At 55.3% G+C, this 23,515-nt stretch overlaps 1 protein-coding gene across 1 annotated transcript; it reads left to right on the forward strand.

Annotated features, from left to right (window-relative positions):
- The first annotated feature begins 7,853 nt into the window (after nucleotides 1-7,853).
- LOC102399737 (scavenger receptor cysteine-rich domain-containing protein SCART1) lies at nucleotides 7,854-20,002 on the forward strand. The gene is made up of 14 exons (XM_025273941.2): nucleotides 7,854-8,917; nucleotides 10,725-11,042; nucleotides 11,696-11,992; nucleotides 12,803-13,111; nucleotides 13,495-13,800; nucleotides 13,939-14,256; nucleotides 14,328-14,642; nucleotides 15,744-16,058; nucleotides 16,252-16,320; nucleotides 16,403-16,717; nucleotides 17,047-17,082; nucleotides 17,773-17,910; nucleotides 18,348-18,536; nucleotides 19,102-20,002. The coding sequence occupies exons 1-14, from the start codon at nucleotides 8,851-8,853 to the stop codon at nucleotides 19,182-19,184; spliced, it is 3,075 nt and encodes a 1,024-aa protein (XP_025129726.1). The 5' UTR covers nucleotides 7,854-8,850; the 3' UTR covers nucleotides 19,185-20,002.
- The last annotated feature ends 3,513 nt before the right edge of the window (nucleotides 20,003-23,515 follow it).

The raw sequence follows: 23,515 nt of genomic DNA on the forward strand, positions 1-23,515 counted from the left end.
GCATTGGCAGGTGGGCTGTTTACCACTGAGCCACCTGGGAAGCCTAGGTCTGTCCACTGTAAATGGCAGAATTTCATTCTTTTTAATGGTTGAGTAATATTCCACTGTATACATGAACCACATCTTCTTTACCCGTTACTCTGTTGATGGGCACTGGGTTGCTTCCATATCTTGGCTGTTGTATTAACATTGGAGTGCATGTATCTTTTCAAATTAACATTTTAATTTTTTCTGGATATATGCCCAAGAGTGGGACTGCTGGACCCTATGGTGGTTCACTTTTTACTTTTTTGAGAAACCTCTGTACTATTTCCATAGAGGCTGCCCCAATTTACATTCCTATCAACAGTGTACGAGGGTTCCCTTTTCTCCACCTCTGCTCCAACACTTGTTACTTGTAGACTTTTTGATAGCCTTTCTGACAGGTGTGAGGTGATATCTCCTTGTTTTGATTTGCATTTCTGTGTCTATTGAGATGATCATGTGATTTGTATCTTTCCTTTTGTATCACATTGATTGATTTGAGAACATTGAACCGTTCTTGTGTCCCTGCAGAATAAATCCAACTTGGTCATGGTACATGATCCCTTTTACATGTTGTTGGATTCCATTTGCCAATATTTTGTTGAACATTTTTGCATCTATGTTCATCAAGGATATTGACCTGTAATTTCATTTTTTCATAGTGTCTGTGTCTATTTTTTGTATCAGGGTAATGGTAGACTTGTAACGTGAATTTGGGAGTGTCTCAACCTCTTACATTTTTGGAATAATTTGAGAAGGATAGGTATTACTTCTTTTTTATATGTTTCATTGAATTCCCCTGTGAAGCCATCCAGTCCTGGACTTTTATTTTCTGGGTTTTTCTTAAAATCACAAATTCAATTTCACTACTAATGATCAGTCTCTTTAAATTATCTGTTTTCTGTGGGGTTTTTTTTGGCCATGCAACCCAGATTGTGGGATCTTCGCTCCCTGACCAGCGATTGAACCCATGCCCCTGAAGTGGAAGTGTGGAGGCCTAACCTCTGGACTGCAAGGGAAGTCCCAAATTTCGTTTTCTTGATTCTGTCTTGGCAGGTTATATATCTCTAGAAATTTGTCCATTTCTTCTAGTTTGTCCACTTTATTGGCAAGTAACTGTTTGTGGGATTCTGTTTTGAATTTTTGTATCACTGTGCATGGTGGTTGCCTGGAGAATCCCAGGGATGGGGAGCCTGGTAGGCTGCCATCTGTGGGGTCGCACAGAGTCGGACACGACTGAAGCGACTTAGCAGCAGCAGCAGCATGGTGGTTATTTCTCCTTTCATTTTTCATTTGTTTATTTGGCTCCTCTCATTTTTCTTCTTGGTGAGTCTGGCTATAGGGTTATCAGTTTTATTTTTTTCAGAAGACAGTTGGTTTCACAGATCTTTTCTCCTTTGTCATGTCTGTCTTCTTGATTACTCTCCTTCTAAGGACTCTGGGGCTTGTTTGTTCTTCTAATTCTTCTGGGTGGCAGGTTAGCTTCTTTGAGATTTCCCTTCTTTCCTGAGGAAAGCCTGTGCTGCAGTGTTACTAAAAGCGGTTCTTGGAACTGCCTTTGCTGCATAGAGTTGTGCTTCTATTTTCATCTGTCTCTGAGTGTTTTCTGATTTCCTTTTTGGCTTCTTCGTTGACCCATTTTTTGTTTGGTTTTTATTTTAGTAGCATGTTGTTTAGTCTCCACGTTTTTTTTTCCTTTTTGTTCCTGTAATTGATTTCTAGTTTCATACAGCTGCGATCAAAAAAAATGCATGAATAACATGCATCCTTCTTACAGCTCTGGTTGTACAGGAGCACTTCTGCCAGTTTCCATCCAGTTTCCAGCGGTAACTGCTCTACATGGAGATGCATTTTTGGTGTGTCCCTGGGAGCAGCTGAGCTCCTCCTCCTCTCACTCCACCATCTTGACCCATCCCCCTGAGGTTTGTATACTTTTCTTATTAGTTGCTCTAGTTATTATACACACAAGTAACTTATCACCACTTATAGGGGAAGCACATATATTCAGATCAAATACTTAGGAAACTGTATTTTTAAATTGGGAGGGTGAAAGTGAAAGTCGCTCAGTTGTGTTAGACTCTTTGCGACCCCATGGACTGTCCATGGAATTCTCCAGGCCAGAATACTGGAGTGGGTAGCCTTTCTCTTCAGGGATCGAATACAGGTCTCCCGAATTGCAGGAGGATTCTTTACCAGCTGAGCCACAAGGGAAGCCCAGGGAGGGTACACTGGGAGGGTAAGGGAACCTAAACATAAGTAAAGATTCTATATTTCACTTGAAGTGGTAAAATGTCATGCTCTCTATATGGGCTTCTATATACACTGAGCACCACTTCAGATGTTATAACGTTTGCTTCAGTCATAAAATGTGATTAAAGAAACTCACAAAGTGAAAGTCTATTATGTTCATTTCTACTTTTACCTATTTCATTGTTCTTTCCTTCCAGAAAGGCCCATCTTACTATTATTGTTTTCTTTCTGTTTGGAGGGTTTTATTTAGCCATTATTTAAGGGTAGTTCTGCAATCCTTTTAGGATTTTTTTCTTTGTCCTTGGTTTTCAAATGTTTAATTATTATGTGTTTTCATGTGAATTTCTTTGAGTTTATTCTCCTTGAGGTTTACTCAGTTTCTTGAATCTGTAACTTTACATCTTCTATGAAATTTGGAAAGTTTTCAGCCATTATATCTTCAAATTCTTTTTCAGTCTGACATTCTTTTCTCTCCTCCCCAGATCTTCAATGATAGCAACGTTAGATCTTTAGTTATTGTCCCAGAGGTCTCTGAGGCTCTGTTAACTTTTTCCTGTTTTTTTCTGTTGTTTACATGGAGTAAACGCTATTTTTTTCTTCAGGTTCATGATGCCATCATTTGTCCTGTCCATTCTACTGCTGCTGCTAAGTCGCTTCAGTCGTGTCCGACTCTGTGCGACCCCATAGACGGCAGCCCACCAGGCTCCCCCGTCCCCAGGATTCTCCAGGCAAGAACATTGGGGGTGGGTTGCCATTTCCTTCTCCAGTGCATGAAAGTGAAAAGTGAAAGGGAAGTTGCTCAGTTGTGTCCGACTCTTCGTGACCCCATGGACTGCAGCCTACCAGGCTCCTCCATCCATGGAATTTTCTAGGCAAGAGTACTGGAGTGGGATGCCATTGCCTTCTCCAGTCCATTCTACTATTGAGTCACTAAAACAGTTTTTTAAAAAATTCACTCATTGTATTTTCAGTTCTATAATTTCCATTGGTTCTTAACCTAAGAGTTTTATTGAGATACAATGCACACACCACAAATGCATCCTTTAAAAGTGTGTTGTCCAGTGGTTTTCAGTGGATCCATTCAACAGTCAGCACTGGCTAACTTCAGAATAATTCCATGATTGCCCCAGAGGAGGTCCTGTCCCCATCAGCAGTCATTTTCCATCTCCTCCTTCTTCCAGCCCCTGGCAACTGCCAACCCATTTTGTATGTTACGGACCTGCCTATTTTGGACACTTCGTATAAGTGAAGCCATGCATGCAGGCTTTTGTGGCTGACTTCTTTCACTCAGCACGATTCTTTCAAGGTTCATCGCACTGTGGTATTTGTCAGTACTTCGTGCCTTTTAGTGGCTGACTCATATTTCATGGGAATGTCTTGTTCCGTTAGAACAAGACCCAGTTTCCCCCACAGTCAGGCTCTCCCATCAGGAAGCTTCCATAAGCCTCCTATCCTTATCCCTCAGAGGGCAGACAGAATAAAAACCACCATCACAGAAAACTAATCAAACTGATCACATGGACCACAGCCTTGTCTAACTCAATGAAACTATGAGCCATGCCATGTAAGGCCACCCAAGACGGGCCATGGTGGAGAGTTCCGACAAAATGTGGTCCACTGGTGAAGGCAATGGCAAACCACTTCAGTATTCTTGCCTTGAGAACCCCATGAACAGTATGAAAAGGCAAAAAGATAGGACACTGAAAGATGAACTCCCCAGGTTGGTAGGTGCCCATTATGCTATCAGAGAATAATGGAGAAATAACTCCAGAAAGAATGAAGGGATGGAGCCAAAGCAAAAACAACACCCAGTTGTGGATGTGATGGGTGATGGAAGCAAAGTCCGATGCTCTAAAGAACAATATTGCATAGGAACCTGGAATGTTAGGTCCATGTATCAGGGTAAATTGGAAGTGGTCAAACAGGAGATAGCAAGAGTGAACGTCGATGTTTTAGGAATCAGTGAGCTAAAATGGGCTGGAATGGATGAATTTAACTCAGATGACCATTTTATCTACTACTGTGGGTAAGAATCCTTTAGAAGAAATGGAATAGCTCTCATAGTCCACAAAAGAGTCCGAAATGCAGTATTTGGGTGCAGTCTCAAAAACGACAGAATGGTCTCTGTTCATTTCCAAGGCAAGCCATTCAATACCACAGTAATCCAAGTCTATGCCCCAACCAGTAATGCTGAAGAAGCTGAAGTTAAATGGTTCTATGAGGACCTACAAGACCTTCTAGAACTAACACCCCCAAAAGATGTCCTTTTCATTATCGGGGACTGGAATGCAAAAGTAGGAAGTCAAGAGATGCCTGGAGTAATAGGCAAGTTTGGCCTTGGGGTACAAAATGAAGCAGGGCAAAGGCTCAGAGTTTTGCCAGGAGGATGCATTGGTCACAGCAAACATCCTATTCCAAAAAGCACAAGAGACAAGTTTCCACACATGGACATCATGAGATGGTCAATACCGAAATCAGATTGATTATATTCTTTGCAGCCAAAGATGGAGAAGCTCTATACAGTCAGCAAAAACAAGACCGGGAGCTGACTGTAGCTCAGATCATGAGCTCCTTATTGCCAAAGTCAGACTTAAATTGAAGAAAGTAGGGAAAACCACTAGAGCATTCAGGTGTGACCTAAATCAAATCCCTTATGATCACACAGTGGAAGTGAGAAATTGATTCAAGGGATCAGATCCGACAGACAGACAGCGCCTGAAGAGCTAAGGACGGAGGCTCATGACATTGTACAGGAGGCAGTGATCAAGACCATCCTCAAGAAAAAGAAGGCCATTACAAATAACTGAGAAAAGAAGAGAAGCTAAAGGCAAAGGAGAAAAGGAAAGATACACTCATTTGAATGCAGAGTTCCAAAGAATAGCAAGGATCTATAAGAAAGCCTTCCTCAGTGATCAATGCAAAGAGATAGAGGAAAACAAAAGAATGGGAAAGACTAGAGATCTCTTCCAGAAAATTACAGATACCAGGGGAACACTTCATGCAAAGATGGACACAATAAAGGACAGAAATGGTATGGACTTAACAGAAGCAGAAGATATTAAGAAGAGGTGGCAAGAATACACAGAAGTATATAAAGATTTTCATGACCCAGATAACCACGATGGTGTGATCACTCACCTAGAGCCAGATATCCTGGAATGCGAAGTCAAGTGGGCCTTAGGAAGCCCACTCAAACAAAGCTAGTGGAGATGATGGAATTCCAGTTGAGCTATTTCAAATCCTAAAAGACGATGCTGTGAAAGTACTGCACTTAATATGCCAGCAAATCTGGAAAACTAAGCAGTGGCCACAGGACTGGAAAAGGTCAGTGTTCATTCCAATCCCAAAGAAAGGCAATGACAAGAATGTTCAAACTACCACACAATTGTACTCATCTCACACGCTAGAAAAGTAATGCTCAAAATTCTCCAAGCCAGGCTTCAGCAGTACATGAACTTTCAGATGTTCAAGCTGGATTTAGAAAAGGCAAAAGAACCAGAGATCAAATTGCCAACATCCATTGAATCATAGAAAATGCAAGAGAGTTCCAGGAAAACATCTACTTCTGCTTTATTGACTATGCCAAAGCCTTTGACTGTGTGGATCACAACTAACTGTGGAAAATTCTTCAAGAGATGGGAATACCAGACCACCTGACCTGCCTCCTGAGAAATTTGTATGCAGGTCAAGAAGCAACAGAACTGGACATGGAACAACAGACTTGTTCCAAATCAGGAAAGGAGTACATCAAGACTGTATATTGTCACCCTGCTTATTTAACTTATATACAGAGTACATCATGGGAAATGCCAGGCTGGATGAAGCACAAGCTGGAATCAATATTACTGGGATAAATATCAATAACCTTAGACATGCAGATGACACCACCCTTATGGCTGAAAATGAAGAAGAACTAAAGAGCCTCTTGATGAAAGTGAAAGAGGAGAGTTTAAAAGCTGGCTTAAAACTCAACCTTCAAAAAGCTAAGATCATGGCATCTGGTCCCATCACTTATGGCAAATAGATGGGGACACAATGGAAACAGTGAGAGACTTAATTTTCTTGGGCTCCAAAATCACTGCAGATGGTGACTGCAGCCATGAAATTAAAAGACACTTGCTCCTTGGAAGAAAAGCTATGACAAACCTAGACAGCGTATTAAAACGCAGAAACATTACTTTGCCGATAAAGGTCCGTCTAGTCAAAGCTATGGTTTTTACAGTAGTCATGTTTGGATGTGAGAATCGGACCATAAAGAAAGCTGAGCTGAGGAATTGATGCTTTTGAACTGTGGTGTGGGAGAAGACTCTTGAGAGTCCCTTGGATGCAAGGAGATAAAGGGAATCAGTCTTTGGAAGCACTGATACTGAGGCTGAAACTGTAGTCCTTGCTCACCGGGTGTGAAGAGCTGACTCATTGGTTAAGACCCTGATGCTGGGCAAGACTGAAGGCAGGTGGAGAAGGGGCCGACAGAGGATGAAAGGGTTGGATGCATCACCGACTCGATGGACTTGAGTTTGAGCAAGCTCTGGGAGTTGGTGATGGACAGGGAAGCCTGGCGTGCTGCAGTCCATGGGGTTGCAAAGTGTCGGACATGAGTGAGCAACTGAACTGAGTTGAATGTTTTGTGGTGTAGATATGTGACCGTTTATCTGCTTGTTGACTGGAGTGCATTAGGTTGTTTCTATTTTTTCTATTGCGAATAATGCTACTATGCGGAGAAGGCAATGGCACCCCACTCCAGTACTCTTGCCTGGAAAATCCCATGGACGGAGGAGCCTGGTAGGCTGCAGTCCATGGGGTTGCTAAGAGTCGGACACGACTGAGCGACTTCACTGTCAGTTTTCACCTTCATGCATTGGAGAAGGAAATGGCAACCCACTCCAGTGTTCTTGCCTGGAGAATCCCAGGGACGGGGGAGCCTGGTGGGCTGCCGTCTATGGGGTTGCACAGAGTCGGACACGACTGAAGTGACTTAGCTTAATGCTACTATGAACATTTATGCACAGGCTTTAATGTGAACATATCTTTAAAATATTCCAGGATAGCTGATTTGCAGTTTTATATGAGTTTCAGGTGTATCTGTTAGTTGCTCAATGATGTCTGACTCTTTGTGACCCTACAGACCGTAGCCTGCCAGGCTCCTCTGTCATGGAATTCTCCAGGCAAGAGTACTGGCGTGGGTAGCCATTTCCTTCTCCAGGGGATATTCCCAACCCAGGGATCGAACCCTGGTCTCCTGCATTGCAGGTAGATTCTTTATCTCCTGAGCCTTCAGTGTACAGCAGAGTTTCAGTATTTTTACAGATTATACTCCATTTAAATGATTACTACTTTGTAAAGTAATGTCTGTAATTCCCCTATTTGCACCATATAGCCTTGTCACCTATCTTGGACATAACTTCATTTCTTTTTGATACACAGGATTTCTGGGTCATGGGGAACCACTGTGTGCTGTGCTGTGCTTGGTCGCTTAGTCATGTCCAACTCCTTGCGACCCCATGGACTGTAGCCCACCAGGCTCCTCTGTCCATGGGGATTCTCCAGGCAACAGTACTGGAGTGGGTTGTCATGCCCTCCTCAGGGGGATCTTCCCAACCCACGCATTGTACCCAGGTCTCCCACGTTGCCGGCAGATTCTTCAGCGTCTGAGCCCCCGGGAAGCCCCGGGGAACCTCTGTGTTTAACATTTGGAACAACTGCCAGGTGGTTGCCCAAAGTGGCTGCGGTGTTTTACTGTTCCGACTGCAAAGTATGAGTGTTCCAGTTTCATTTTTATAACTTCTATTTCTTTGCTGGAATTTTTTTCATTTATTTAAAAAGAATTTGCAATTTATAATAGAAGCATCTTCATGGTGACTGAAAGTCCTCATCAGATAATTTGACGAGTATTGGTAGCTGATTGTCTTTTACCATCAGCTGTGGTTCCCCTGGTTCTTCTCATGGCCAGTGATTTTCAGTTGTACCCCAGGCACATTGGTTGTGATGTCAGACACTCTGGCTTCTGTTTAAGTCTTCTATTTCAGCAGACGGCCATTCTGTTTAGACTCAATGTGTAGGTTCCAGTCTTCTTTTGTGGCCTTAGTTCCAATGATAGTTTAGGTCTCAGAGCCCTTGCAAAGCCGTCATGGCCTGTCTTGTTCTTCTGTGCTTTGCGGCTCCTACTGTGTCCCTGCTAGTCCCCATGACATCTGGGGTCACTGTCTCACCACCACGAAGGGAGCTGAAGCCTGGGTGGAGGGCAGGGCTTGGCTGCTGCTGTGGCTGTGAGCCCATTGGGCCACCTGCCTGTCTGTGGGGTCTGAGTGCAGCTGCCCTGTCAGCGCTATCAGCAGAGGAGGAAACCCGAAGGCTGGGCCCCCCGCCCAGTCTGGTGAAGCTCAGGGCCGCCAGGCCATTGGCTGCTCTGCCGCAGATGGAGAGACAGAGCCACTGATACGCGCTGGAAAGGCCGCACGGTGGCATTGGTCCTGAGGGGCTGCTGGCGGCTCTGCGTGTGTGTTGCCCTGGGTCGAGATCCCCGCCCTTGCTCGGGCTGAGCTGCGGGAGCTGACTGAGGCTCGCAGCCGTGGGGCCATGAGGCTGGCTCTCTGGGCCTTGGGACTCGGCGTCCTCCTCCTCAGGGCCAGGGCCGCCCCCACTGGTAAGAGTTTCCTTCCTCCGTCCATGGAACCTTCTGTAGGCTTTGCTCCACAGAGGCTGAGGCCCTGGGGTGTGAGGGTCCGCTGTTGTGATCAGCTGTCTGCTGGGGTCTTGCTCAGCCCCAGTGGGGGCACATCCTAGGGCAGAAGACATGTGGGGCTCCAAAGTGCAGACACCCAGAGACTCTGGTCCCTGCGCTGACTGAGCAGGTTCCACTTGGGGTAAGCCCAGAGCCCCGGGCCCCGCCACTTGGAGTCCAGGCTGCAAGGCTGGCCAGAGTCCAGATGGAGTGAGGGGAACGGCTGGTGTCTGGCCCCAGTGACCCAGACGGACAGGGGATGCTGATGGGTTCTGCAGGGAGCCGCCCCGTCTCCTTCCCTCGGGGCAGGCAGGTGGTGGGTGGGTGTAGGGGAGCTGGGGGCTCCTGGCTGTGATGGTGAGCGTGGTTTGGTGCTGGGCCATGGAGGAGAGCCAGCCCCGGAGAGATGCCACATCAGGGTGGGGGTGGGGTGGGGGCTGCTGTGTCCAGAAGCCAAGAGGCTAAGTCACGGCAGGAGCTGTGGACAGGTGTCCTGCGGGAGACAGCACAGAGAGGCTGGGGTGAGAGTGCGCTGTGCGATCTGCGTGTGGGCACCGCGGAGAGTGTGAATGCCAAGTACAGGCAGGGATGCACATGAGAGAAGTCTGGGCAGCTGTGTGCGGACGTGTGTGAGTGTGTCTTAGGGCTGGGGAGGGGGTGAGGGTGGCCCCGTGCAGTGCCCTGGGGGCTGATGGGAGGAAAGGTCACTGGGCAGGTTGATCCAGGGTCCAGCAGGAGGTGACAGAAAGCTGGACAGAGGGGCACGGTGGGTGGGGTGGGGTCTGGGTGGTGATGCTGAAGCGCGTGAAGCGGGGGTCTGGGCTCTGAAGCGCAGTGAGGTTGGCTGGCGGGAGGGGCGCTGGTTGGTGTTAAGAAGGCACATGCTGTGCCCGCATATGTCCAGAGGAGAAGGGGTGGGCGTGAGGGGCTTTGGGGGTCGGTGGGCGCGGTGGATGAGGCCTGGCGGGCGGTAGGAGTGCTGTGCCTTCTTCTATACTGAGGGCTGGGGGGGTCTCCCTCTCTCTGCTCCCTGGTGAGTCCTGGACTCTCTCCTGTCCCATGAATACCCCAACGAGACACCCCAGGCCCTGGAGGTGGTCTGGCCCAAGCTGGGCATACTCCCTGTGGAGCCTATGTCACCCCCTGCATCAGCCGAGGGCTCGGTGGGAGGATGGATGGTCCAGGGGCTGAGACAAGGGGCTTCCGGGGCTGCGGTGTGGTGGGGAGGACAGACGGTCCAGGGCCCGAGACGAGGGGGCTGTGCAGGAAAGACTGGGGTGAGGGGCCTAGTGAGGGGTGCAGCCCTGCTCCCAGTGGGATTGGAAGGTCAGGGGGCGGCTGAGACTCTTGGAGACCCAGGAGGCAGCCCCCAGGAAAGTGAGCTGGGGGACAGGTGGTGGGCAGTCGGGGGTGGGGCAGGAGTGAGCAGGAAGATGGGGGGCTGCGGGGCTGCTAGGAAATGACCTTCCGCTGGAGGCTGGAGTGGGTGGTGGGAGGAGCCCCCCGGTTCAGGTAGAGGACAGGGGACTTGCATGCTTCAGGCCTGCGGTCACCCAGGACGTGGGGGCTCCGGCGGGCCAAGGACGGCACTCAGGGCCCCTGCCGCACCAGCCGTCGGGACCGCTCTGCGGGCACGGGCCTTTGCGCAGCGGCCTCGGCAGGCCTGGGCGCTGTGTCTGCACTGCCCGCCCCGCTGTCGCCAGCCCTCACTGGCCCGCTCCATCTGCAGGTGGACCCGACGGCCTGCGGTTGGCCTACCGGCCCAGTCCATGCGACGGGGTGGTGCTGGTCCGGCATGAAGGGACGTGGGGACACGTGTGCAACCGGGAGTGGACGCTGAAGGAGGCGTCCGTGGTCTGCAGGCAGCTGGGCTGCGGTGGGGCCGTGGGCGCCCCCAAGTACGTCCCGCTGCCCGGAGAGACGGTGCAGCCCTGGCTCCACAACGTGTCCTGCAGGGGAGACGAGGCCTCCCTCTGGGGGTGCAGCCTGGGGGCCTGGACGAAGAGCGCGTGCCCCTATGAGTGGGTGGTGGTGGCTCTGTGCTCCAGTAAGTCATGGGTCGGGGTGTGGGGGGGGAGGGGGCCCCAGAGCCACCTGAGACGGGCCGGCTCTCAGCTCTCCCTCCCTCCTGTGTCAGCAGTCCCAGTGTTTTGCTTAACAAATCCCTTCTTACAAGGCAGGGGCAGTGCTCTGGGTGCTGGGGATGCAGCCGTGAGTAAACTACGAAATTGGCTGCACAAAGCCTGCTGTCCGGGGAGGGACCGAGAGGGCATGCACAGGCAGGTAGAAGAGCAGTGAGGGGGTGGACACGCAGGCAGGGGTGGGGCGACACTCGAGGGGGCCCCACGGACTGTGCAGGCGTCTTGTCACCGTCGCCAGCTCACATGTTCTCCCTGGAGGTCTGTCTGGAGGGCCCAGGGCTGTGTCCGGCGCTTCACGTCCTGTCTGAGCTGACCCACCGGGCGGTTTGTGGGGCCCAGAGCAAAGCGAGAATGCAGGCGTCTGTGCTGAAAAATCAACAAGGGTGTCCAGAGATCGTTGAGCCAAGAGGGCCTCTGAGCAGCCCCGCGCTGACCCCTCAGCGAGGCCCAGGGCTGGTCTGGCCCCGGCAGGGCCCTGCTGGGGACGGCTGTCGCCGAGGCCTGAGGCTGCGCGGTCGGCAGAGCCTGTATTGTGTGCCACGCCCTGTGTGCTTCGCAGACGGCACTTTCCGGGAGGTGCGGCTGGTGAAGGGCCGGAGCCCCTGTGCAGGGCTCCCTGAGATCAGGAATGTGAACGGGGTGGACCGCCTCTGTGGCCTGCACCAGGAGGAGGCCACAGTGTTCTGCCGGGAGCTGGGGTGCGGCCCTGCCCTGCAGGCCCCCCGCCAAGACGGCAGCGTCACCAGGAAGTACATGACCTGTGGGGGCGACGAGCTGACCATCCGGAACTGCAGACTGAACAACAAGTTCCGCAGCGGCTGCGACTTCCAGCGAGACTCCCAGGTGGTCTGCTCAGGTGAGGTGGACCCTCCACCCTGGAGTGGGGTTGGGTGTGGACAGCAGGGAGCTGGCCGTGGGCTGGCCGTCCCTCCATGCTCCGAGTGGGCTGCAGCAGAGTGCGCCCCATAAGTGCCTCCCACTGGCCCAGTCCTACCTGAGGCCTGGGGTGCCATCGTCAGGGGGCGGCCCCTGTGCAGCCCACCTGTTGTGGGGGAGGCAAGAGCGAAGGCAAACAGGAAAGTCTCCTTGAGAACGGACTCTGTAGCTCCTCCTCGCTTTGGACAGAGACCGAGAGGTGAGGGCACAGCATGGAGCCGGGGGCACGCACAGCCGGTGCCCGGGAGCTGCTGCAGGAGTGCAGGGCGGCCCAGGAGACGCGCGGGCGGGAAGCCGAGGGCTGGTGCAGTCCCGGCCGTGTGCCGCGTCTGTGCCGTGCTGGCTGTGACCGCTGTGGGTCTCACACAAGTCAGGGTCGGTAGTGGGGTAATCTGGTCTCTTGGATCCTGGTACATTCTGGGTGGAAATGAGGTAAAGTGTCCACTCTCCTTGGTGCCCTCGGGGGCATGCCCTCAGGGGGCCTTGACCTAGCCTCTGAGACAGGAAGGTCTTGGTGCCACCGCCCCAGGAGGCAGAGGATGTGCGGCGGCTGTTCTGATGGGGACAGAGTGGCCTGTGACCATTGGTTCTCCCAGTGCTCAGCAGGCCCCTGCTGCCGGCAGATGATCGCCTCTGGCAGGATGCTCAGGGTCCATGGTCGGGGGCGGGGCTCAGGACTGAGCTCTGAGCTGAGAACCCCTGTCACTGTTGGAACCGTCTCCTCCTCCAGAGCACACAGAGGCCCGGCTGGTGGGTGGCGAGCACTCCTGTGCTGGGCGCCTGGAGGTGAGGCGTGGCCTCACCTGGGGCACCGTCTGTGACGCTGACCTGGACCTGGCCACTGCCCACGTGGTGTGCCGGGAGCTGCAGTGCGGCGCAGCCGTGTCCACACCCCAGGGCGCCCACTTCGGCCAGGGCTCTGGGCTCGTCTGGGCCGAGGCCTTCCGCTGTGCGGGCAACGAGTCCCTGCTGTTCCACTGCCATCGGGAGCCGGGGCACCAGTGTGGGCACGGCCAGGATGCGGGGCTCAGGTGCTCAGGTGAGGCCAGGAGGGGGGCTCCGAGGGGGCTCAGAGGGGGCCCTACCCCCTCCCTGCCAGGCCCCTCTGTGCCACCCCCACCCTCTCGGGGTGCATCTGGCCCAGCTCCAAGGGGCCTCTTGCCAGGAGGTGAGCCCTTCCCCTTGAGGAAGTGCTGCTTCTGCGGGCTGCCGGCAGGAAGGAGAGGGAGCAGGCTTTGGGGACAGAGGGATGTGACCCCAAGGCTGGCACAGAGCCCTGCACACATGTATGTGCTGGGCGCTGCCAATGAGGCGGGTGGGGAGCTGGCAGAGAGGGGGCCCCGGGAGCCCCACCCTGGGTGTGAAGGGAAGAAACAGCAGGGCCCGCGGGGGGAGCGACGCCGACACCCCTTCCCCCTGCAGAGTTCCGGCTGGTCAACGGCAGCAGCGCCTGTGAGGGGCGCGTGGAGCTCCAGGTCCAGGGGGCCTGGGCGCCCCTCTGCGCGGCCCACTGGGACTTGGCAGACGCCACGGTCCTCTGCCACCAGCTGGACTGTGGGAACGCGGTGGCCACACCGCCGGGGGGTCACTTTGGGGGCGGAGCCTCCGCGCTCTGGCCGGACGAGGTGCACTGCGTGGGGACAGAGCCCTACCTGTGGAACTGCGCCGTGAGCACCCTGGGGGTGCCCGCCTGTGGCCCCGGCGACGCAGCCGCCGCCGTCTGCTCAGGTGGGTCAGCACGAGCGCGGCCGGAGGGGAGGCCGGAGCGGACAGGGCTGCGCGGGGAGGCGGCGTCCTCGGCCCGGGATGGGCCGGGTCCCACCCGCTGGCCCCGCCGCCCTGCAGTGTCCCGCACCCCGCCCCCAGGTCTCCCCGACGCCCTGCGGCTGAGGGACGGACAGAGCCGCTGCGATGGCCGCGTGGAGGTGTCCCTGGACGGGGTGTGGGGCCGCGTCCTGGACGAGGCCTGGGACCTGCGCGGCGCGGCCGTCGTGTGCAGGCAGCTGGGCTGCGGAGCGGCGGAGCGAGCGTACGAGGCGGCGGCGCCCGCGCGCGGGGCGGTGCCCCTGGGGCTGAGCCGCGTGCGCTGTGCGGGCACCGAGCCCCGCCTGACGCGGTGCAACGTGTCGGCGGCCCCGCTGGTGTCCGTGGGGGCGTCGCGGGACGCGGGCGTCGTGTGCTCGGGTGAGTGCGGGCCCAGCCCCCAGGACCCTCTCCCGGGGCCCCGCGCCCTGACTCGGCCTCTCCTTCGGCAGGGAGCCTCCAGGTGCGCCTGGCCGCGGGGCCGGGCCGCTGTGCGGGGCGCGTGGAGCTGTTCCAGGCGGGCGAGTGGGGCACCGTGTGTGACGACGGCTGGGACCTGCGGGACGCCCAGGTGGTGTGCCGGCAGCTGGGCTGCGGGCACGCGCTCGGCGCCCCGGGGGCCGCGCACTTCGGGGCCGGGGCTGGGCGCATCTGGATGGACGAGCTGGCCTGTGAGGGCCACGAGGCCGCGCTGTGGCGGTGCCCGTCGAGGGGCTGGGGCCGACACGACTGTAGCCACAAGGAGGACGCCGGTGTCCTCTGCTCAGGTGGGTGCTGAGACCCGAGTGCCGTCCCAGGGCCGCTCCTTGTCACGCATCTGGTGGGGGTGGGGGCTCTGCTGTTTCGTCCTGCTTCCAGGGAGAGGGTCTCTAGGCGCTGTCCACTTCACACTTTGCTCTGTGGCACTTACGGTCTTTCTGTGCTTGGAGGTAGGTCTAATTTCCACTGTGTTTTCAGCTTGAAGCTCTTCCTTCCTCTGTGCTCTGGGCTCCTCAGGCAGCTGCTGGTGCTGGCTGGCGGACAGGCCTCTGCAGGGGGCTGGATGTTGGCAGGGGTGGGGACTCTGCTGTCCCGATTCCGCCTGGCAGCAGCCGGGTTCCCAAGGGAGATCACAGGTAGGCAGGCACTCATGAGGCCCAGGCGTGGAGCGGGCACCGGTCACTCTCACCCCGTGCATTTGGCTGGCGGAAGGTCAGAGGTCAGCCCAGATCCAGGGCTGGGAGTAGACTCGGTGAGTGGGCAGGGAGGGGCGGGGATCTGAGTGGCTGCTTTTATTCTGTCACAGATGTAATTCCTGCCATTTATTTTCTAAGCTTATTTTATTTCGTTACAATCCCATCAAATGCAATTCATGTCGCAATGCCTCGGTTTATCCCCATGTATGTATCTTGATGTATTACGGGCCCTTTTGACTTACTTTCAGAGGGCTGTGTCCTACTCCACTGTGTGGTCATATTATAGTCGGCTTAACACACCCCTTGTTCCTGGGCTTTCGCCGCTCCAGGGTGACAAGACACTACTTGGGCGCTGACCAGCCAGGGCCAGTGACACACTCGGGAGATCGGGCTAATTCCTTTTTTGTTGTTGAATTTTTACAGTTGTTTAAAAGGGTTATTCTGTATTTGAGTGATTTCCAGGGACAGGTTTCTACAGTCAGTTGAGTTACTAGGGATTGCAGTGTTAGAGCTGGGGCTTAAATTGGCTCCCTGTGGGCAGCTGCTCCCATCTTTGGGTGGGGATGGATGGGGATGTGGGGTGGATGTGAGCTGGATGTCAGATGCCCTAGCTTGGCATGGGTCTTGGTGCTGGGAGTCCCTGGTTTTGGCCTCCTCCTTCAGAGATTCTGACGCGAGTGGCTTGTCTTCCAGAGTCAGTGGCCCTGAGGCTGCGAGGTGGCGCCGGGCCCTGTGCTGGGTGGTTGGACGTGTTCCACAACGGAACGTGGGGGGCCGTGTGCAGTAACGCCCTGAAGGACGCCTCCTTGTCCATCATCTGCCAGCAGCTGGGCTGTGGGGAGCGGGGCTGGCTGGAGAACAGGCCGGGGCACACTAGCCTGGGCACCTCCTGGGTGGACAACATCCAGTGCCGCCAGCTGCGGAGCTCCACGCTGTGGCAGTGCCCCTCAGCCCCCTGGCACCCGCACTCTTGCACCCGTGGAGAGGAGGTCTGGATCACCTGTGCAGGTAGGCCCTGCCACCTACTGCAGGTGGGCAGACTCTGGGGGCCCTCGAGGCAGCTTCCGTGTCCTGACAGGTCATCCACAGGGGCTGCCGTTCACCCATGTCTGGGGGTGGTGGGCTCACTGGGCTCCACAGGTTCCGTTCTGAAGCTTCTCTGAGCATTTACACCTGGTGAACCGCTATTTAAATCCAACAGGATCATCAGGGACAACGACGCAGGATTCCGGGGAGGCCCTCAATTGCTCCTCGATGGGCAGCTGCCCAGGTACCCCTCTCCCCCCGCAACCGGCTCCCCATCCTCTCCCATCCGGGTCCTGCCCCCCGGTGACCACAGGCCCCTCTTGCAGAGGAGGGCGAGCTGCGCGTGCGCGGGGGTGAGGACCGCTGCTCCGGCCGCGTGGAGCTCTGGCATGCTGGCTCCTGGGGCACCGTGTGTGATGACTCCTGGGACCTGGCGGACGCCGAGGTCGTGTGCCGGCAGCTGGGGTGCGGCCGGGCTGTGGACGCCCTGGCGGGGGCTGCCTTCGGACCAGGCTCGGGGCCCGTGTGGCTGGATGAGGTGGGGTGCCGGGGCAGCGAGGCCTCCCTGTGGGGCTGCCCGTCGGAGCCGTGGGGCCGCGGAGACTGTGGGCATAAGGAGGATGCGGGCGTGCGCTGTGCAAGTGAGTGGTCGGGGTGGGGGGGGGTCCGTCTGTCCTTCCATGGGGTGAGTGATCCTGGTGTCTGCCTGTCCCTCCATGGGGTGAGTGGGTAGGTGAGGCCTTCCTAGGGCCTTGGGATGGAACACCTGGTGGGTTCTTTTGGAGGCCCTCTCAGCCCTGGGTGCTGCAGAATCCAGCCCTGAGGCTGCTCCATGCTGGTCCCTTGGATGCTGGGGCAGAGGCCGTCTCCATGAGCTCTGTTTCAGCCTGAGGGGGCTGGGGTGCTGCTCCGGGGTGATGGCTGGCCACAGCCCAGGCTCCCACTTGGATCCCACCCACTTCTCCTGCAGGTGACACAGGGGCCGTCACCCTACGTTCAGCATCAGGTAGGTGAGCACTTCCTCAGGCTTCAGCTCTGGCCCTCCTGCCTCAACTGGAGGGCCCCTACGTGGGGCCCTGGCCCACGCAGAGGCGCCTGCCCCACCCCAGGGGCTCTGCATGGGGGCCCTGCCCCACTCAGAGGGGCCCTGTAGGGACTCTGCCCCACCCAGAGGGGCCCTGTAGGGACTATGCCCCACCCGAGGGGCTCTGCATGGGGGCTCTGCCCCACTCCGAGGGGCCCTCTAGGGGCTCTGCCTCAGAGGTGCTGTGGACTCGCCTGCATCCACCTGGCTGGTGGGTGGAGGTCAGGACCCCAGGACTGCTGTGCTGGAGACGCTCGTCTCTGCAGGTGCCCTGGGCCAGGCAGGCAGAGAGCCCAGGGAGGGTGGGCCAGCCCAGGCCCTGCTGGGCCACCTGCCGGGCCTCTCCTCTGGGCCTTTCTCTTGCCAACTGCGGGGTTCGGTTCTGGTACACTGTGTCCTCTTAGACATGGAATCTAACGCGGTCAGGACGCTAAGAGCTGCTCTCCTGGCCCCTACTTCCCCGGCCCCCTCCTGGATTTAGCGCTGTGACCACAGGGCCCACCTCTCCTCTGGGTGCCCCCCGCCAGGGGCTCCGGTGGTCCAGGCCGAGGGTCACAATGCCCCAGGAGGAGCAGGCACACAGGGGAGACCCTCCTCTCGCTGTCTTCCCAGGCAGTCCTCTGGTCCCGGCGCCTGCCCTCGAGGCTGGGACTCTGCCCATGGCCCTCGGCCTGGCGCTCGGCACCCTGCTGCTCGTCACCTCACTGGTCCTGGGGGCACAGTGGTTCCGGGGCAGAGGCGCCTGCAGGGGTAGGTGGGCATGGTGGGTGGGGTTGGTCCTGGTCCCTGGGGTGGGGAGGCTGGGGGGTGCTTTGAGAGCCTAGCCCGTCACAGGTTCTGCCTGTCCGTGCCCCTCCGCCACAGCCTGTGGCAACTTCCTGCGAAGTCAGTCCATGAGGTGTTGGTGACTGGAGACGCTGGGCCCTGCCCCACTTCTGAGAGGGGCCAGACGGGGGAATCCACAGTCCCAGGGCTGTCTGGGTGGGACAGAGGGCTCCAGGGGTATCTGCACCCCTCTGTCCTCCATGCAGCTGGGGACGGCTCCCACAGGCTGTGCCTGGGGAAGCGTGTGGCTGTTGGTGGGGAGCTGCGGCAGAGGAGCCCAGGGTCCACCTCGCAGGGGCCCCGTGGGCGGGCTTAACTGCTCGGAGTGTCTCCGCTAAAGGGCTCTGGTGTGACCCCTGCAGGTTCAGGAATGTCGGGGAGTCTGCCCTCAGAAGGTGTGTATGAGGACATTGGAGCTGCTGCCGCGGGGGAGAAAGACGAGGCTGCTGGAGCGTCCGCGGCCGCGGCGCTGGAGGAGGAGTATGACGACGCGGCGGAGCCCGAGCCCGAGGAGGGCGACGCGGAGGAGGGGGCCCTCCTGAGCCCCACGGGTGCGCAGCTCCGCGTCGTGGCGCCCGTGGCGCTCTTGCTGCTGTGCTGGTGCTGCGCCCAGGGCCCCGCCCCGCCCCGCTCCGCCCCGCCCCGCCCCCGCCCCGCCCCTGCATCCAAAGCCCCGCCCCGCCCCGCGCCCCGCCCCCGCCGCGCCCCGCCCCGCCCCGCCCCGCCCCCGCCGCGCCCCGCCCCCGTCCCCCCGCCCCGCCCCTGCATCCAAAGCCGGAGAACTCCTCCCGCGTGCGTGTGACTCACTCCCGTGCAGGCTTGGTGCCGGGACACTTGGTTTCCGCCTCCACGTTGTCCCTTAGACTAGAATCTTCTCAGGGGCAGACTCGGGGTTTAGGGAGGGGCCTGGGCTTCTCTTTGGGCTTCCTTTCGAGCGGCAGCCGCTGTAGGGGCTGAGCAGCTTTGGGAGGATGCGCGCCAGCAGCAGCCCGGCCCCTGCCCTGCCCTTGTCTTGCCCTCTGGCCTCACGGTGAGCAGGAAGCCAGGGCCCAGGAGTCCTGGGTCTCTGAGGAATTGTTGAGGGTCCCCAACCAGTGTCTTTCTCTTTCAATGCAGGCGGGGCTCTTCATAGCCAGGGCCTCCTCACACCTCAGGCTGGGAAGGAAGACCCCAGCGGCCTCTGCCCCAGGACGTGCTGACCACAAGCCGGCTCCAGGGGACATCAGCGAGACCAGGGCAGGGGAGAGGCCAGTGTGTCTGGGGCTTTCATCCTCCTTGTTTCTTAAAGAGTTTTATTAAATGTCTCAGCCATAATTCATCTCAGACACTCCTCAGATGCCCACCACGGCCTGGGATCTGTTTCTGGCCCCCTCTCTGCCTCGCCCTGGTCTGGGGTGGGCTCCGAGGGTCTTTAGCTGTCGACTCTTGCCCTCACGGTTCTTCTGAGTTGTGTGTGTGTGTGTGTGTGTGTGTGTGTGTGTGAGGCGGGGGGAGGGAGGTGGCGTCCCTGATGAACCAGCTCCAGGCCACCCCTCCTTTCCTCTGTGGATGTTGCTTGACCTGGCTCAGGTGTGCCAGGGTCCCTAGCGTTCATGCATGCCCAGCCCTGATGCCCCCACCAAGCCCCTGTGACCACAGCTCCCTGACCACACCCTCTTTCGGAAGCTAGTTGCCCTGTGTCTTCTTCCCTGTGCGGGTCTGGTATCAGATGCAAATGACCAGGCCCCTCCCCTACGTGTAGACCTTTCTGGACCCCCACCTCCCACTCAGCACCCTGGGAAGGACCAGGCTTCCTTCTCCTGTGATCCTTGCCTGCAGGGCCTGTCCAGCACTGCCACTGATTACCGCCCACCCTCCATGTTTAACTCCGGGGTCTGGCCAGCCTGCGGTGGCCACCACTGCGCTGGGCTCTTGGAGTGTCTGTCTGCTGCCTCCCACCTCCCGGCCCTTCCCCTGTGCCCCACCCTTGGGCTGTAAGAGAGACACTGCTATGATCTCAGGGACCACGGTGCTGGCGTATGTGAACATGAAGTTCTCTCTTGGACGGGAGCCCTGATGAGGAAGATGCTCAGGCTAATGTCCAAAGGGACTGGGCAGAGCCTCGGGTGCAGTGAGGAGGGCAAGTCACCAGGTCCCAGGGCAGCTCCTCACAGAGCTTTGGGGACACACAGGGGTTTCCTGGGTGTCTGAGCCCACCTTGCACCCCTGTGCATGTTCAAGGCCTGCCTGCTGGCCCAGAGAGTTGGCCAGCCTGGCTTAATGGTGTGCACTGGACATCTGCGGGTCCTGGGAGTGGGAGAAGATGTGCAGGGGGAGAAGGTCCCTGGGTTGGAGGAAAGTGAGCTGGCAGGAAGTGGGGTGAGGCCTGAACAGTCAGGGTGCCAGCCCAGCAGTCAGAGGGTGGGGACTTCAGGAAGGGTGCACGTGCCCCTCTCCACATGCCTCTCCCTTCTGCCCCCGGCATTCTGGTTACACCCCCAGCAGAGCAGAGTGTGAGCTCTTCCCCATGGGCTCCCAGCCCTCTCAGTCCACCTGGGGGTACTGATTAGGCAGGCACCTTGTGAGTAGAGCCCACTGGGGACCCCACTGAGGCTGCTGCAGGTCCATGCGCCCCTGAGGTCTGAGCTGGGGTGCAGCTCAGTGCACAGCGCAGGCTGCGGTTTGGGAGGCGCTGGGGCTGCTGCACAGAGGGGCCTGCTGACAAGCCCCTGACTTCTATAGAAACCCCTCGTCTTCTCCATACTCATCTGACAGCCCAGGCTGCTCTTTGTAAAACTGGTTCTCTGGCAAATCTTTTGGAAAGTAACCTTTATTGATCTTATTCTGCTTAGAATATAATGTACATTCAAAAACTAATGTAAGCAAGAGAGAAAATGAAAAACATGTGTTCTGTCACTCAGAAAAGAATGCCTCAGCATCCTGGCTTATATCCACTGAGAACTTTTCAAAGATGCAAAGACCTGAGCATGATCGCCAGCAGCACGAGTTGCCTGTTCTGTGCTTCTGTGTTTCCCACGAGAACGTGCCGCTAACGTGCTGCCTGGCCCGCACCACATGCTCAGTGGCTGCTGACGTCCTTTCGTTTACTCCTTTGCTGTCACACCTTTGGCTGCTTCCCAAGGACACCGCCCTCTGAGAGTCATGTTTTTAAGGGTTTGCATCAGACTGCTGTCTGTTCACGACACGCTGGAGCGTGGACTCATTCTGCAGCATACCTCTGTGTGTAGGCAGAAAGGCGTGCCTCCCACCGAGCCTGGCCCCTGGCTCCAGCCTGGCCTCCATGGGGCCTCAGCTCTGCGGGGAGCCCAGCCTGGGTCTCACCACAGGTGTCTCCACTTCACGTGTCCGGCTGGTGGATGCGCTGGGGAGACAGGGTGGGGCTCACAGGCTGACTCCTCGGACCGGCTCCCATCGAGCGAGAGGCTGCCTCCTGCGCCCGAGGGCCGCACGCTGGCCTGCTTGGGCGGCTGCAGGGCCTGAGGGGCCAAGCTGGTGCTGTTCCCTCCCTGGCTGTGACCCTCCCTCCCGGGGAGGGTGCCCTGTGGGCCCTGGGCTGGGAGGATGTCCCGTGAGGGCCCACCGGTGGTGCTGGCTCGGCCACCTGAGGGGAAGTGCCTGCAGGCGTGTCAAAGGCGGGGCCCCAGCTCCAGAGATTCCACCGAACCTGGTCCTTGGATGTTCATTTGTGTTAACCTTTTACTTTGTTAATGTCGTTGATGCCATCAAAATACAGCACGAGGAAACTTGGGAAAGTTGAAATTAAGGGCACAAATTGGAAAGGAGGAGGAAATTAGATTTTTAAGTTTTTTTTTAAATTTAATTTTATTTTTTAACTTTACAATATAGTATTGGTTTTGCCATATATCAACATGAATCCACCACAGGTATACACGTGTTCCCCATCCTGAACCCTCCTCCTTCCTCCCTCCCCATACCATCCCTCTGGGTCGTCCCAGTGCACCAGCCCCAAGCATCCAGTATCGTGCATCGAACCTGGACTGGTGACTCGTTTCATATATGATATTATACAGGTTTCAATGTCATTCTCCCAAATCATCCCACCCTCTCCCTCTCCCACAGAGTCCAAAAGACTGTTCTATACATCAGTGTCTCTTTTGCTGTCTCCTATACAGGGTTATTGTTACCATCTTTCTAAATTCCATATATATGCATTACTATACTGTATTGGTGTTTTTCTTTCTGACTATTTCACTCTGTATAATAGGCTCCAGTTTCATCCACCTCACTAGAACTGATTCAAGTGTATTCTTTTTAGTGGCTGAGAAATATTCCATTGTGTATATGTACCACTGCTTTCTTATCCATTCGTCTGCTGATGGACATCTAGGTTGCTTCCATGTCCTGGCTATTGTAAACAGTGCTGTGACGATCATTCGGGTACACATGTCTCTTTCAATTCTGGTTTCCTCGGTGTGTATGCCCAGCAGTGGGATTGCTGGGTCATATGGAAGTTCTGATTCCAGTTTTTAAGGAATCTCCACACTGTTCTCCATAGTGGCTGTACTAGTTTGCATTCCCACCAACAGTGTAAGAGGGTTCCCTTTTCTCCACACCCTCTCCAGCATTTATTGCTTGTAGACTTTTGGATCGCAGCCATTTTGACTGGTGTGAAATGGTACCTCATAGTGGTTTTGATTTGCATTTCTCTGATACTGAGTGATGTTGAGCATCTTTTCATGTGTTTGTTAGCCATCTGTATGTCTTCTTTGGAGAAATGTCTATTTAGTTCTTTGGCCCATTTTTTGATTGGGTCATTTATTTTTCTGGAATTGAACTGTAGGAGTTGCTTGTATATTTTTGAGATTAGTTGTTTGTCAGTTGCTTCATTTGCTATTATTTTCTCCCATTCTGAAGGCTGTCTTTTCACCTTGCTTATAGTTTCCTTTGTTGTGCAGAAGCTTTTAAGTTTAATTAGGTCCCATTTGTTTATTTTTGCTTTTATTTCCAGTATTCTGGGAGATGGGTCATAGAGGATCCTGCTGTGATGTATGTTGGAGAGTGTTTTGCCTATGTTCTCCTCTAGGAGTTTTACCTCAACATAATAAAACCTATATATGACAAACCCACAGCAAACATTATCCTCAATGGTGAAAAATTGAAAGCATTTCCCTGAAAGTCAGGAACAAGACAAGGGTGCCCACGTTCACCATTACTATTCAACATAGTTTTGGCCACAGCAATCAGAGCAGAAAAAGAAATAAAAGGAATCCAAATTGGAAAAGAAGAAGTAAAACTCTCACTGTTTGCAGATGACATGATCCTCTACATAGAAAACCCTAAATACTCTACCAGAAAATTACTAGAACTAATCAATGAATATAGTAAAGTTGCAGGATATAAAATCAACACACAGAAATCCGTTGCATTCATATACACTAATAATGAGAAAATAGAGAAATTAAGGAAACAATTCCATTCACCATTGCAAAGAAAAGAGTAAAATACTTAGGAATATATCTACCTAAAGAAACTAAAGACCTATATATAGAAAACTATAAAACACTGGTGA

Source organism: Bubalus bubalis, chromosome 23 (assembly GCF_019923935.1).
Source record: "Bubalus bubalis isolate 160015118507 breed Murrah chromosome 23, NDDB_SH_1, whole genome shotgun sequence".
NCBI classification, from domain to species: domain Eukaryota; kingdom Metazoa; phylum Chordata; class Mammalia; order Artiodactyla; family Bovidae; genus Bubalus; species Bubalus bubalis.